General features: G+C 37.3%; 1 protein-coding gene across 1 annotated transcript in view; it reads right to left on the reverse strand.

The window, feature by feature from the left end:
* Window positions 1-13,291, reverse strand: part of TRIO (trio Rho guanine nucleotide exchange factor) — a 288,299-nt gene extending 275,008 nt beyond the window's left edge. Inside the window, exons 1-5 of the mRNA XM_036745208.1 lie at window positions 13,267-13,291; window positions 12,746-12,860; window positions 7,884-8,076; window positions 4,142-4,654; window positions 2,454-2,576 (exon numbers count right to left, since the gene is read on the reverse strand). Of these exons, the coding sequence (XP_036601103.1) occupies window positions 2,454-2,576; window positions 4,142-4,654; window positions 7,884-8,076; window positions 12,746-12,860; window positions 13,267-13,291 (969 nt within the window). The remainder of the gene's footprint in view (window positions 1-2,453; window positions 2,577-4,141; window positions 4,655-7,883; window positions 8,077-12,745; window positions 12,861-13,266) is intronic.
* Between the last annotated feature and the right edge of the window lie 2,772 nt (window positions 13,292-16,063).

Genomic DNA, 16,063 nt, shown 5'->3' on the forward strand with positions numbered 1-16,063 from the left:
GTGAAGAGAGGTCAACGTATTTATGGGAGGAAAAACGTATTAGTCCTGGTGTCATTTACTCCTTTCATCTATAGACTCGCTTCTTCACCCCCACACCACAAATGTGGCCCTATTTTGGAAAAAGAATGTCTTCCATCTTTAATGGGCATTGGGAGTCAGACCTTTGAAAACAGGATGATCGAGCATAAGTCTAACTTTTCAAAATCCCAGGTGGTTCTTTACAATGAACTCTGGGGACAAATATTCACAGGTGGCTTAAGTCAGTCTCCAGGTAACAAGTTTTATAGGAAAAGAAACATTAGAACTAGAAGGAACTTCATATTCAGAACTTGTCTCATATAAAAATGGAAGCAAAGGAAAGGAAACAAGTATCTCTTTACCTCAGTACGGAGGATAATAGATTTAGAGGTGAAAGTGTGGAGAAAGGATCTTAGAGGTCAGATAGTCCCATCTTCTCATTTTACAGATTTAGAAACTGAGGCCCAAAGAGGCTGAGTGCCTTGCCTAAAGTCATGCAGGTATTAAGTGACAAAGTAAGGATGTGAATCCAGGTCCTCAGACTCCAAATCCGGTGCCCATTCCACTGCCTCCTCACATATGAGTTTCTATCTCGGGGCTTTTGCACTGGCTTTCTCTCATGCCTAGAATGAATTTCCTCCTCCTCTCCAACTCTTGGAATTCCTGGTTTCTTTCAAGACACTATTCAAGCACCATCTACTATATGAAGTCTTTCCTGATCCTCACAGATGGTAGTACCCTCCTCCCCAAAATACTTTGTGTTTATTTTACATACATATATGTCTTTACTCCATTAGAATATCAGCTCCTAGAGCACAAGGTTTGTCCTACTTTTGTCCTTAAATTCCCAGTTCTTAATATATATTCCTATGCTTGCACATAGTAGGCATTTAATAAAATTTTTGTGATTTTTCTTCTACTTCTCTCCTGCCTTTTTTTCCCCAAAAGAAATTTGAGCAGACAATTTGAGCTCTCTCCTTCATTCTGGATGTAAAGTTAAGAGCTGACTGCCAGCTGGCATTCATAATACAACTTTATCCTTCTGCTAATTTAGCAAATCCTTTATTCTATCCAAACTCTAGTCATTTTAGCCAACTAAAATTTAACTGAGAAGTCAACAAAGGCCATATCTTCATGTTGCTTCAATTCTCTGCTTCAATTCAGGTGTTGAAGATTGGCCTCAATGTGGCTAATTTCTCCTCTTGTAGAAGAAAATTTCTCTACCATTGAATATATTTCTTGTTAGAATCACTCCTAAGAAATATCTAGAAATCCTTAGCTTTCGATGGAAAACTCCTAGCAGCTTAGGTATTCAAGAAATGACCACATCTTCCTTCAAAAATAGTTTCAAATTTAGCCTACTCCACTGTAGGGCTATTTCTGAAAAGCTTTTCATGGTTTTTTTGTGATTCAACACTATGATGGTCATACAAATATTCCCCAGCTTCAAGATGTCTTGTTTCTTAGGTGAATATTGCTGATGTAAGATGAAGTTTTGGATAATGGATTATCACAAGAGGCTTGACCTAGAACTTGTTTGTATGAGTGATTCAACAACAGTCAATCCACTAGACTAATTAATTGCTCTAATTCAGAGATTCTTAACCTGAAGGTCTATAAATTTGTTTTCTATTTTAAAATAACTTTTCTAACTATATTTTATATAATTGGTGTCCTTTGTACTCCTATATATTTTACTGTATTCATTTAAAAACATTCTGAGAAGGGGTTCGTAGGCTCACCAGACTGTCATTCATAGATGGAGCCAGAGATCTGTCCCACTCTAGTCCCAGGATGACTCCATTGTCATCTGTGGGGCCCACAAAAATCATCATAACAAGGCTGCATCAATGAGCTCCACCTCCAAGTAGCCCAGATGTTTCAAGATATTGATCAGAAACCTGGAATGTATTCCCTCAGTGCAGGCCTAAATGAATTCATATTTTCAGGAGTCTTCCCCTCAGGTGACCATGATGCTAGATCTGAATGACACCACAATGGCTTGGCTCTCATTTCAATATCATATGCCCAGCACAATATATATTTTTGTAAACCTCTCTCTGCTTTGTAGATCATTACAATGCTTTGCTGTAGGCGCCTGTGTGTTGTCAGGATGGCTTGAAACCATGGCTTAAGAACTGACCATTCTGAGCTGGAAAAATCTTCAGTTTTAATTTTATCAGTTTGCTACTTTTTCCTCACCTGTTTCTTTTTCTTTTTAATCTTAAAAGAGCTACTTAGTTCAACTAGAAATTGGGGAAACAAGCCATATTTAGGAAATTCAAAAAGGCAATTCTAAAGATGCTATAACATTTCTTCCTACTAGTTGCCTGGAGACGGTTCTGCTTAAGTGCTTCCTGAAAGCACAATATTCTTTCTCACAGGTCCAGGATGCCATCACACTTAGGATATAAAGCTATCTGAGAATATCTTACCATACAATTCATGGCAAAGTGATTGTGCTGCGTCTGAAGCTCCATAGCATGCGGATGACTTGTTCCAATCTCGGTGTAGCTGTTTAAGAACAGGCCTTTGTTGTGTGTGATCCAGTCAAACATCTACGAGAAGGAAAAAAAAAACACACCAAAAAAACCCTTCAAGATCACTCTGCAAAACATGATGGCATCACATTCAGGCATGGTGGCACCAGGTTTACATGAATGGCCTACAATTCTCACAAAGTGGAGTATTTGGCTTCAGAGGATTAAATTTTACTGAGAAAACATATCATAACAAGTCAACGGCAGGATAAGTCAATCATTGTGAGCTACATATCAGAGCACTTAAGAGATGAGGGGAATATTATATATCAGCTAATCCAATCTCCATAATTTGCAGAGGATAAAACTGAGATCAGGAGAAGTTTCATTAGCTGTTCAAGTTTAAACAAATGAAAAGTGATAAGGCCGTGTCTAGAATCCAAAGCTAACCCAGTCCAATGTTCTTCCCACTAACCCTCTCCTCAGTTTTACATCATTATTCCTGAGATAAAGTAACCCAATAATAAAGAAGTTTTAGCTTCTGAATGGGTTTCAGTATGTGACCAGGTTATTGGAAATGGATTCTTCCTTATAAGAGGAATTTTGGAAACAAAGTTGATAGCTTCCATGGGAGTTCCATCCAGACACTCCTGAGAAAAAAGTTGTCAATTACAAAGGAAGGATCATTATGCCCAAGGGAACAGTTATGGGGACTGGAGAATGAATATCAATTAACAGCTGGCCAGATTTGAACCACAGTCCCAGAGCTGGTGATCTGTTTTTCCCATAAGCAGAGGAAGAAGACACTATTTAAAAAAAAAAGAACAGAAATGATACACACATTAAATATTTTCAAAACACTACTGTATATCATGTGCCCCACATTACTTACAATTAATTGTTTTGTTTCACAGATGTAGGTCTCCCTTTTCTCCAGACTACAAAATATCCCTTCATCCATGAAGAAATTTCAATGAACACAAATTAAGAGTGACTAACTCACCCCATGTTTGGGGCTCACAACACATTTCTATAAATAAATGCTCTATTTTCACATATCATTGCAGTTGAATTAGCAAGTAAATGCCCAGGGTTGACTTTCACACAACTGTTCTGTCTAAAATACAAGAATAAAACATGACACTGTGGGTACTTATTTTTTATATTGCCCAGACAACCATTTTCAAAAAGGTTTATTAATTCCAGTAACAGTGTCCCTCTGTCAGAAAATTTAATAATGTTCTATCACCACTTATGAGGATATTAATCATTAACAGTAAACACATTTAATTGCTTTCAGCAGTATAATCCTACAAATAATCCATTCCTATGATTAAAACAATATATTGTCCTACCCCACATGGCACTCAAAAACCAAACCGTCCGTAACTATTCAATCAAAATTTCTAAGGTATCTCTTTGTAACAGGTTGAATAAAAATGAAAAAATGTGGTTAAATGACATTTCCCAAATAGGAACTTACTGGATTTTTAACAAATACAACTAGTACAGACTAGTATTTCCTAGTTTTTGTTCTGCCTCTCATTTCACTAAACCAGCTAAACTAAAACCTGGTCATGAGGAACCGGGGCACTGCTGCCTCATTCTCCCCGCTTCCCATTTCGTGTATCTCTTTCTTTTACCTTTTCAGCATCCTGTTCAAACAGCCTCAGCTGAAAGCACTGGTCCAGTTTTAGCTTCCTCACATGCCACATCTGATGCAGATGCTGCCGTGTTGAGTGCAGTCTATCCAACATGGTGGACACTTTGGGTAAGAGATTCTGCAAGTCAGCATTCCCTGACCCAGAGTTCTTTTTGGGAAAGCTATCGCTGCTCTGTATCCGCTGGAGTAGTTTCTGCCCTTCCAAATCCAAGTCCTCTATGGGGGCCTTTATCACTTTCTTCTTCAGCTGAGAATGTTCCTCAATCATGTTCCGAGCCCCTTCCAAATCCTGAGGCAGCTCCTTCTTTGCTAGGATGTCCTGAAGCTCCTCCAGCCTAGATAGCATATGGGTTGCATTGCTAATGTAGTCTTCAAAAGCCACTCTGATTTCTATCCATTCTTCATGGTTGTATTCCAGGCAGCCCTCAAATTCAGGTGTTAGCTGAGAAGGATCAACTACTTTGGTAAGGCCTTCTAAAGAGACCATATTTGTCTTAAGAGAAAAAAAAAAGCATGTATGAGAAAACAAAGGATTCACGCTTGTGTATTATAATTTCAGTGCTATTTTTGTTGCTGTCATGGATTTTAAAACTTAAGGAAAATAATTTATTTATAGGGCAAAAAAAAAAAAGACATACCTTGGTTCCTTCCCCATAAAAATAAAAGCAGCGTGGTCAGCAAGAGGGTGAATTCATAAAAGCATCCCATAAATGTTTAGAGAGGACATCCCATTTGTGGAATATGACATATTTTGATTGGAGCCAGATTAGAAATCAATTAGTTTCCTTCCAAGAAATACTGACATTAACTGATTGGAGGCTATTTAACCATGACACAAGTTCCCAAAATATATGACTAAGGCAGATGCAAAAGAATTTTACATTCACTAGTTTTGTGACCTTTGGTCTCCCTCCTTTATAAATTATGCTTTTACAACCATCTCTCTTTACTGAAAACTTGGTGGCAATTATAGTGGAAAGATGGAAAGAAACCTAGCTCTAGAGGATGGCTGGAGAACCTGACACTTATGAACTATAGGAATGTGGGCAAAGTCACTTAATATCACAGGCACTCAGTTTCCTCATTTGTAACATGAGAGGGTTATAATAAATGGTCTTTGAGGTTCTCTGCATTTGTAGATCTAATATCCTACAAAAAACAAATCTCCAACTTTGGATTTTTCCAAAGTTATTTCTGGCCCATGGACTGATACTTGTTGTCTAGTGTCCTTGCAGCTATAGACTAAAACAAACTTCACAGTCTGTCTGCTCCCTTTTCCTCTACCCTGTAGAGGATGAGGTGTGAACAGCTAAAGACAATAATACAACCTGCTGAAACTAGAAAAAATACTGTATCTAGGGGACAGTAATGATTAACCTAGCACAGTGCCTGGAACACAGTAGGTACTATATAAATGTTTATTCCCTTCCCTTTCACAAAGGCAAAAGCACAAGGAATGCTAATGATCTGCTTCCCTTTTAAAGAGTGACTAAGTTTACTAGGTAATGGTGCATGGAAAGAGGGCTGAACTGAGGGACAGAGGACTTGTGGTCAACTTGACTCAGCCACTTAATGTTTGCATGACTTTGGGTAGATTATTTTGAATTGAGCCTCTTCCATTGTAAAATGAGGGGGACTGACCTAAATGACCTCTAAGCTGCCTTCCATCTCTAAATCTATGATCCTTAATGGCCACATGCCTTAACAATCTATACTATATTCTGACCTGAGGAAAACATGGCAAATTTCAGTCAATTATCACTCAAGCAAGAAATAAACCTACAATCTTAACTTCAACCTAGCTAGTTGTAAAACAGGATTAATCTTTTCTGCTTTATAAAAGAGGTATCATAGGGAGAAGAAAAGGAAAAAGCAGACAAGCTATAAAACAACATGGCTGAATGAAACTAGTTTATTCATATAAACTACCTTACTAATTCATATAAATTAGCTTATATAAGTAAACTAGTAAATTATAGTAACATACTTATATAAACTAGTTGTATCCAGGATATAAAAATAGGTTTGAGATGAGGTCATTCTGGTACTGTTGCTGGTTCTGCTCCTAACTCCAAATGCCCAGTAAACAAGACTTAGCATCATTTTGCAAGTTAAAGCTCAGCACTAGATAAAAGATCCAGATACTGAGGCTTTCTCCTAAACCAGCATTTGTGCCTGCAAGGTTGCTGCAGGTTAAGTCCCATCCCTAGGGAGCCAGAGTCATTTGCACTGAATTAATAACTTCCTGAAGGCAAAATCCTTGAGGGGATCACCTGTACAATCTATCTAAGAAAGGAGAGACTGTGTATACACACACACACACACACACACACACACACACACACACACACACACACACAGATGGAAAAACTGGTGGAGACTTCAAAAGTCCGGACACAGGCTTAGAAAATGCCTCCAAATTTTGCATGAATTACACTGCTAAATCACCATTTTCCCCTTTCTGTTGTAAAATAAGGCAGTACATATAACAAAATGTATCTGTTTTGGTATCTAAATTTTTTGATGAGAAATACTTCATTAAAATCTAGTAAAATGTTATTCAATGGTGATCCTTTCTTTGAATGATAAGAAGTATAAACCACATATAAGATGGTAGCACAAAGCTGACTGATTTCATCTTTCTTCCATTTGAGCTGGTGAAGCTAAATTTCTTAATCCCATACTGACTCCATATTGTAATTATAGGATGAAGGATCAATATAAAAGAAACAAAATGGGGAGGTGGGGGAGGAGTAAAGGTAGAGATGCACCAACAGGTATACTTAATTCTCAAATTGGATATAATTTTGAACTAAAACTGTTCAAAGGAAAAAATCTACCAGGGGAAAAAAAATAAAGCTTATACAAGCAATCAAGTTCTATTAAAAACATTCATAGAAGAGCAAAATTCTTTATTCCCATTATCACCTCATTAAACTACCTCACAGGATGTTAGTACCTTACAGAAGTGGGGAGGTGAAAATAGGGTGGAAAAAGAAAATTGGCCCATTTAGAACTAGCACTCAATCCATTGTTAAGGAGGTTCACAGTTAAGTCAACTAGGATTATGTTACCTTTAAGTAGATGCCTCTGACTGGCCTTCAATTTCAGTCTGCATATCATTAAAGAAACACTCTCTTCTTTACCCCCATCCCTCTCCCCACAACTACACTTATTTATGTGTGTGAAAAGGACTCCTAATTAAAGCAACTAAATGTGCTAGACCACTCTCCTCCTTACCATTCACTCTGGGTCAGAGCCTTGGGAGCTGCAAGAGATACAGCATTCTTTTTCATTATTAACTGAAAGGAAACTAGAGTCACTGTGTTCCTCTTTGGTTCTCCCTATCTGTAGAGGTATAACTAGGTAATTCCTTTACCCAGATGCAGCTAACACATGGTCTATGTGGAGTGCAAAAATTCCATCAAATTAATTAAAAGGCAAAACTTTCTTTTTCCAATAAAAATTTCATATTGTTTGATTCACAGAATGGTCATACCATACCCCTGCTCCGCCTCCACTTCTCACTCTCTCTTCCCAATCCTCCATTCACTGTTAAGCAATATCTAAGGATATATCCGCACATGTACATTAGGGATAGACACCACAAATTTAATGACCTATAAAAAAATAATCTACTCTCTGTCTAAATGATGAAAAGGAGTTGTCATATAATTAACCATGACCATCAGTTTGGCCAGCCTTGCTACAATAGAAATTACCTCAAATTCAAATTTAGAACTGCCAAAGTTAGTCCTTTGTTTCTGCCAAAAGTTGTCTGGCTTGATTATCAGTGCAACATGAATACAACAAGGAAAGGACTCTTGCAAAATCTTCAGTAGAGGCTTAATAGAGTCCCATTTGGATCCACGCATGTCCACAATAACTGTGAATCCTCGTTTACAGACTTCTTCGCTGTGGAAAAAGGAAATAAAAAATTAATACATACAGCAGAGGTAAACTAAACAGCTACATGCCACACTGGTAACTTCATATATAACTACATTGATATTTAATTATTCAGAAGATGATCGTCCAATTTTTTGATAATGTATCTTCAGTGCAGTCAGAATATCAGGAAAACCGAGAGAGGAGAAATCAAGAAAGAGGGAAAGTTTGGAATGAAAGTTTATAAACCTATACATAATGAATATTTTATTCTAGATGTCCAAGCTGGACATGGAGAGAAAGGAAGGAAGGAAGGAAAACAATGACTGGTTATTGACAAGGAATTCAAATCAAAACCAATTGTCCATGTTCAAGAAGAGCATTAACTAATTAGGAAAAAGGTAAAATTATACATCAGAAGAAAATATAATAATGAGACAACACTATACACAACAGCTTAAACCTGACCTGTTCTAACGATCTATTGATGCTCCCAAAGGATGGGGGGAGAAGACATAGGGGAAAAAACAACAATGATGACCTTAACTATTACCATTTCCTGAAAGAAATCTGACAGTTGTCATAGGAAGCCCCAAATAACCTTAGCTGATTGTTTGATTAGCATGCCAAGCTGGGAGATATGGAAGTCAAAGTCAATATTGGTTTGAAATATAAACACTTTGGGGGATTTTTAAAAATCTATACTATGGGGAGGAGGGGGCAGCTAGGTAGCACAGTGGATAGACCACCAGTCCTGGAGTCAGGAGGACCTGAGTTCAAATTTGACCTCAGACACTTACTAGCTGTGAGACCTTGGGTAAGTCACTTAACTCCAATTGCCTCCCAAAAAATCTACACTAGGAAAAAGAGGAAGATTGAAAATGGGGTAGTATAGGTGGGGAGGCTCAGCTTCCATGGGAGAGGCAAATTAGAATAAGAGATTATTTAAAATGAACATCAATAAAATAGTTTTTGAAATAGAAGAAAAAAGTTGTTCACGAGGGGATACAGATAATTTTGTTACTATTGTGTTAAATTTAATATGCATTATAAAAACTAAGAAGTTCATGGGTTCATATAAAATCTTTTTTATTCTTTGTATATTGAAATATTGGTTGATGATTAAGTTATTAATAAAAAACTCAAATTTTTTAAAAGAAAAAAGGGAGGGAGGAAGCAGAATGCATCAATCCACTATATATGTGTTAAGGTTCTTAGGCAGGTTTGAACCTAGGTCTTTCCTGGTTTCAAGCCTAGTACTCTTTCTACTATACTGCACTGTAGAGGTCTCTTCCAGCACCACATCTATGATCTTATGAAATCAGTCGTTCCCAACCTGTGAATGATAAAAAAAAAACTTCAAGGAGTTCATCTCCTTAAATAACTCTATAATAGATAAGCTAATATGCCTTCCATGAAGGCATGAATGAATTTCTCACAAATATGTTTTTACTATTTTTCAAATGTATATAGATGTTATTGTGATTGATAAATTACAAATTCATTTAGAAACCAATCAACCAACAACAACAAAAAAAACTCCTTGGCTCAGGGAATTGAAAATAATAATCCAAATGAGGTTTGACCAGTGTCCTCTGAAATCATCTATCAAGAATTATCAAAATTTATTTTAACAAATAAATATAACCTTTTCCTGTATCTCTTAAGGGGGAAAAAAGAGTTCTTTTAAGGGGAAAAGACTATAGAACTCTAGGCACACATAGATGGTCTTTAAAAATAATTGTTATTAAAATATTTAACTCTAAAACAATAGAAATTCTAGTCTGCAATGTTATTTTCCTGATTCAAGATGAAGAAAACATCCCTCTCATCAACTTTTCAAGACTTCTCTTACTTTCCTTGCTGTACTTCTTTTACTCTCTTTATTAAGGCTCTCAGGCAAAACAGTGAGATATACAAAATCTTTGAGAAAAAAGGTTAGGAGCAAGCAATTCACGTACCCACCATTATTCAAGCTTTATTTTGATCAATGAGCAACATCTTTCCTTGACAGCTCGCTCGTAGGGGAAGGGAAGGGATGGGAATAAGCATTTATAGAACACCTACGGCATGCCAGGCACTATGCTAAGCACTTTACAAATATTACCTCATCCAAGCCTCACAACAACCCTGGAGGTAGGCGCTCTTATTATTTCCACTTTACAGTTGAGGAGAATTGAGACAAAAAGAGGTTTACTTGTAGTTCATGAAAGTATCAGGCCCAGATATAAAGGTATAATACAAGGTATTATAGTGAGAATATATATTTTTTATAAAGCTCTGCTTAAAATTCCCTTTAATCCAGGCTGAAAAGAAGTGCATATGACTTGATGTCCCTTGTTAACAGCCTCAGGTGCTATATTCTAGGGAAGGCTTTGTAATGGTTTCCAAGCTACACCATAGTTAAGGGACAATTCCAATTCTCACTATTACATAGTCTGTTCATTAAAAACAGCCTGTGTGGTCTAATGGTGTTGGAGCCAGGTCATTAGCAAGGTAATGATTGTAAAGCACTTTGAAAATACCAAAGTACTATGTGAATGCCAATGATAATTTAAGGTTTTCACCTAACATGAACCACTGCTTTACTGTGACAATGGAGAAATCATCTGACATCTAGCCTTAGGCAATCAACCTTGGAAATTGGCCTAAATTTAAACCTTTGCGAAACTAAATGCTATACCTAAGTGTGGATTTTCTGCTTAATTACATCTTTAAAATAATCTTCTCTGTGCCCTTTACCACAGAATGCTAAAAAATAACATATTCATATGCAATACGTGTATGCGTATATACATACACAGACATAAACCCCAACTCACTTGTTTCTTATTTTGATTTATAAACACAATGAATCTTTTACATTGTAGGGTGTTTTTTTTTAAGGCTAGGGTTCATATTATACCTATATTCCTATGTGGATGACAAAATGAGTTAAGGATGAGTTCTTATCAGCATATTTGTTGTAGTGTGGAAGCCAAGTCATACCTGGTTAGATTCAATGAAGCAGAGTATTTACATGATTGAAGGAAAAGATAAATTTGGCAGGAGTTAGTATATTACCCCCTTTCATCAAAGTTCCCTGAAAGATTGATTCTATTTGAAACTGGTTGATTCTCATATAATTCACTGTCACATCATCATTTCCTTCCACTTCCAGTCCACTCTCTGTTAGGAAATCTCAATCCAGGTAACCATATAAATGGAAACATATTGTGCTACATGGCCTAATTTGCAAAACATATAGAGCATGTAGACATGTTAAAGTTAAGCAGGAACATCAAAACCAATTAATCTGAGTCTTATTAAGTTTTAATGGGGCTCAGCATTCTAGTTCTCATTCAAATATTTACTTTAGGTTTACATGGGTCAAAGTACACAACTCTCTTAGGGCATATGATAATATGCTCCTAATTCTATGACGTTCTATAGAACGCTAATGCTACTGAAGTATTTAACTCTACGCAATAACTATATCTGTGTCAACATATCAAATAAATGCCATCAGAAAACATGCAGCCAAATGTTTTATTAGATGCTTGATGGTTCCTGCAATTCAAATATTAATCTTCATTAGATCAAGATAGATTTTATTATAGACAATCTTCCTCTTAACACAACCTACCTGACGCCACAAAGCTTTCCCACTTGAAAAAGGCTTAGAAGAATCCTGAATAATTCCAGGCTATATAGCAGAATACTTGGAAAACAATAGATTGGAGATTATCTAGAACTTGCCAAGTACTTTGTACTCTCTAAAGAAGGTTTAACTATTCATCCTGTCCACCAATCAAATAGTTACTACCCAGTTGCTTCAAAAATAGTAGCTCAACAGTGCTAACTGTGCATCTCTCTCCTAATCCATTTATTTTTTCCAAGTAGAAAACGAGGTGCTATTTAAAGAGTAATGAATTACAGCCATCTTAGAGGCTGGTTTGTATTTATAGGCACCTAATCAACATGCACAGTTCCTAGCAAGAGAGTGGTTACATGCCAGACATTCATGTAATGGTCCTTAGTTCAAGACATGTGCTATATGACGTACATCTGCCTCTTTGCCAGTTGTTTCCAAAGGCACTTTGTCAACAGTCCTTCCTTTCCTTTAAGATAAATGAAATCCCAATTTAGCACTAATAATAACAGCAGTTCACATGTCTCTAGAGCTTTCAGGTTTACAAAGCACATTCCTCACCGCAACCTTGTGCAAGGTAGGTAGCACCAGCAGTATTATCCTTCCTTTATAGATGAGGAAAAACAACGATTGTGAGAAGTTCAATGACTTTCCAAACATCTCATTGCTAATAATGTATGTGAGAACCAGTGGGGAGTCATTGAAGGTTTTCAAAGAGTCCAGGAGTGATGTGACTGGAGCATTCATTAGGAAGACTTATATGGTTGCAATCTGTAGGATAACTCTTGAAGAGGGAACAGCTGAAGACAGGGAGACCAGGTAATAAGTGACTGTAATAGTTCAGGCAATAGGCAATGAGAGCCTGAATTGGGAACAAAAAAGACAAGAGTGATGAAAGAGATATTTTGGAGATCCAAATGAGAAGATGCAGAGACTTGCATTGATATGGGAAGTGACAAGAAAACATTAAGGGTGACTGGGAAAATGATGGCACCATTAAAAGTTACATACTAGTCAGATTAAATAAATTACCAGAATGTTTTACAAGAGACAGATCACACTTACCTAGGAATACAGGCTAGGTATGAAATGAGTCTTCTCAGATCCTCCTGTCGTATTCTATCATGATTGCTGCGAGCTGGAAAGGTTAAAATAGGACCTCCACGTTTATCTCTACCACCTGAAAAACAAACGTTCAGAAAACACTAAGAAAATACACAGAAGGCAATAATAGCAAACCAAAAGAAAACATGACTCTGCTTCTGGATTTTTTTTAAGACTTCATTTCCATCCAACAGAATGATACAAGACATACTGTGAAAAGCTCATTTTAATCAAAAGCAGCAGTCAGGTACAGCAATGCCAACAGCCTAGAGTCCTTGTTTTATTGTAGGCATGCCAAGGCTATTTCTAATCTCTTGGCAGCTCATCGAATGAAAAATGTCAGTGGGTCACCACACAGCCCTGCATACCATTCACAGTATGCTGCTGCTACATGAACTGTCTTTTCAATGTGTTTTGTTCTTTCTTCATCTAGAAGAATGAATTCTCATTTTGGAAGAAAAAAGTTTAATGTGTATACGTACAGAATAAATTCACCTTCAGTAGCATTTGAATCCTCCCTTTTCTACCAAAGAATAATTCTGCCTCTAGCCCTGAACGAAAAAGGATGGAAAACACCTATCCCTGCAGGTGCTACAACCGATGCTGATGGCTCTGGAAAATGTGTGAAATAGCTGGCATTTATCTAGGGCTTTAAGATTTTTAAGATTTGCAGAGCTTCTTATATATATTAGCTCATTTGAGCCTCAACCCCCTCCTCCGAGGTAAGTCCTTAAAGTATTATTCAAATGTTAGAGATATGAGATCTGAAACTTAAGAGAGATGGATAAATGTGGAGATGGGTGTATGTGTATATGTGTGTGTGTGTGTGTGTGTGTGTGTGTGTGTGTGTACACATACATACACATAAATAAAACACCATCCATACATTCAAGGTGCTTACAATCTAGTTGGGGAAATGAATAACAGTGCAAGGCAGTATATGTATGAACCTCAATCAGTGACACAGAGAGTGCTCTGTAAATTAAAGAAAAGGAAACTCACTTCTGAACGGGGATACTCAAGAAAAGTTTCATCATAAATTAAGAAAGGCCGGAATTGGGCTTTCCAAAATAGGTAGGATTTGGATTGGTAACAGTTGGAAAGAAAGGTGGGAATCCGCAAACCACATTCAGGGGAATGCTTAGCACATAATTGTTCAATCATTTCAGTTGTGTCCGACTCTTTGAGGCCCATTTGGGGTTTTCTTGGCAGAGACACTGGAGTGATTTGCCATTTCCTTCTCCAGCTCATTTTACAGATGAGGAAACCGAGGCAAACAGGGTTAAGTGACTTGCCCAGGGTCACACAGCTAGCAAGTGTCTAAGGCCACATTTCAGCTCAAATCTTCCTGACTCAAGGGCTGGCACTCTATTCACTGCACCACCTAGCTGCTCAGCATATAGTAATAAGTGCTTAATAAATGATGATTGATTGATTAACTGGAAATAGACTTGCTGGTTAGCAGGGATGTGAAAGTGACTAAAGATAACGATTTTAAAATAGCTCAAGTCCAAACCATGGAGATCCATGAATGCAAGGGCGTTCAAGCAAGGAGCATTGTCAGAAGACCACAGATTTAGAACAGAAAGGACCTCATGAAGTCACATAGTCCAAACCTCCCATTTTTCAGATTAGGGAACTGAAATCCAGAGTTCTATGGCAAAATTAGAAGAATTGATATTTGGATCCAAGTCCCCTGACTCAAAATTCATTGTTTTCTCCTTCCACTGCACCATTTGCCTTTACTTTATTAATAATTCTCTGAAAGACCTCAACATCCTCTCAAGATTGTTTTATTTGAAGACTTTATACAATAGCAGCTTTCTCCAGTTCTAGCTAATTTTTTTTTAACCACAACATCTGATCAGCAAGGATTAGAGATCAAGTCAACAGGCTCATTTTTGTCTACTACCATTACCAAGCCCTGGTTCTGTCACCCTAATTCAACAAAGTTCATGCCATCTAACTATACATACTCTCTCCAAATCCTTGTCATTTACCCACCACCTAGAAATTCTTACAACTTTCTCCAAACTTTGACACACAGCTTTAATACTCTCCCTCTTCCCTATCATCCTTAGAGTGTGTGTTATACAACTGAAGACCCTTCAAACACGTCTTTGAAATTCTCAAAACTCCCTTTTTCATTCTACTTCAGCCAACACACTCCCCAACACAACTTAGATTTCAATATCATCCAGAACGATCTTACCTCCAAGGTTTTGAACTTTGAAATGTCCCTTTCTTGCAGCAATTTTCTTGCTGCTTTTCTACTTCTCCCACTTCCTTCCTTTACCAGTTTTTGCTTTTCTTTGTATCCCCATCCCTTAGTACCATCCCTGGCACATAATAGGTGCTAAACAAATGCTTATTGACTGGACTGGATTCTCACCTCCAGCCCCTCAATTTCTCCTTTTTCCTCCCAGTCTATCAATGCTATTCTGGACCCCTCTCTATCTTACTTTCGCGTAAGATAAATGCTTTTAAGGAAGTTCCTAAAACCATGCCGGGGATATCTGCTACAAATGTATGCTATCCAACTTCAACCTGGCCCTCATGGCTTGACAATCATTTTGATCATCTTTCATTATCACATTCCCGACAGTAATTTAGACATTCTCTTATCCCTTCTAGCCCCAATTACAATCTTTCCCATTTCATTTCCTATTATTAATGAAAAGACTGAAGTCATTATATAATCACATGTTTAGAGCAGAAAAGGGGTGTCGGTGGTCATATAATACAGACTCCTCATTGTATTGTAAAGAAATATGAGTCTAGCAAGAAAAGTCATAGTCATAACTGTAATAAGTGAGAAAGGCAGCATTTGAACTCAGGTCCTATGCCTCTAAACCCAATATTCTTTCCCCTGAACCACACAGATATGAGCTTCTCTAACTCCATTTCCTCTAAATTTTTCAATAAGCCCACACCCCCAGTTCCTTCCCTCTAGTCTCAGCACTACAGGTGACTGCCTTGTAATCCCTGTCCTTCTAATTTTGATCATGTTACTTCCTGTCTTCCTGATGACAAGGTCTCATTAACCACCTCTCTTATCCCAATACATTTTCAATATCTCCCTCCACAATGTCATCCTGAAGCCTTAAACATGTTAAGGTCTCTTTTATCCCCAAACCATCCTCAAGCTAACATTCTTTTGCTTCTCTTTATTAGCAAACTTCTAGTCAAAATAATCTACATGTATTGTCTCTGCTTCCTCATTACCTGCTCACTCCACAATTACTTTGTATTTAGCTTCCAACCTCTTGGGAAAAGTGA

Source organism: Trichosurus vulpecula, chromosome 1, assembly GCF_011100635.1.
Source record: "Trichosurus vulpecula isolate mTriVul1 chromosome 1, mTriVul1.pri, whole genome shotgun sequence".
Taxonomy (NCBI): domain Eukaryota; kingdom Metazoa; phylum Chordata; class Mammalia; order Diprotodontia; family Phalangeridae; genus Trichosurus; species Trichosurus vulpecula.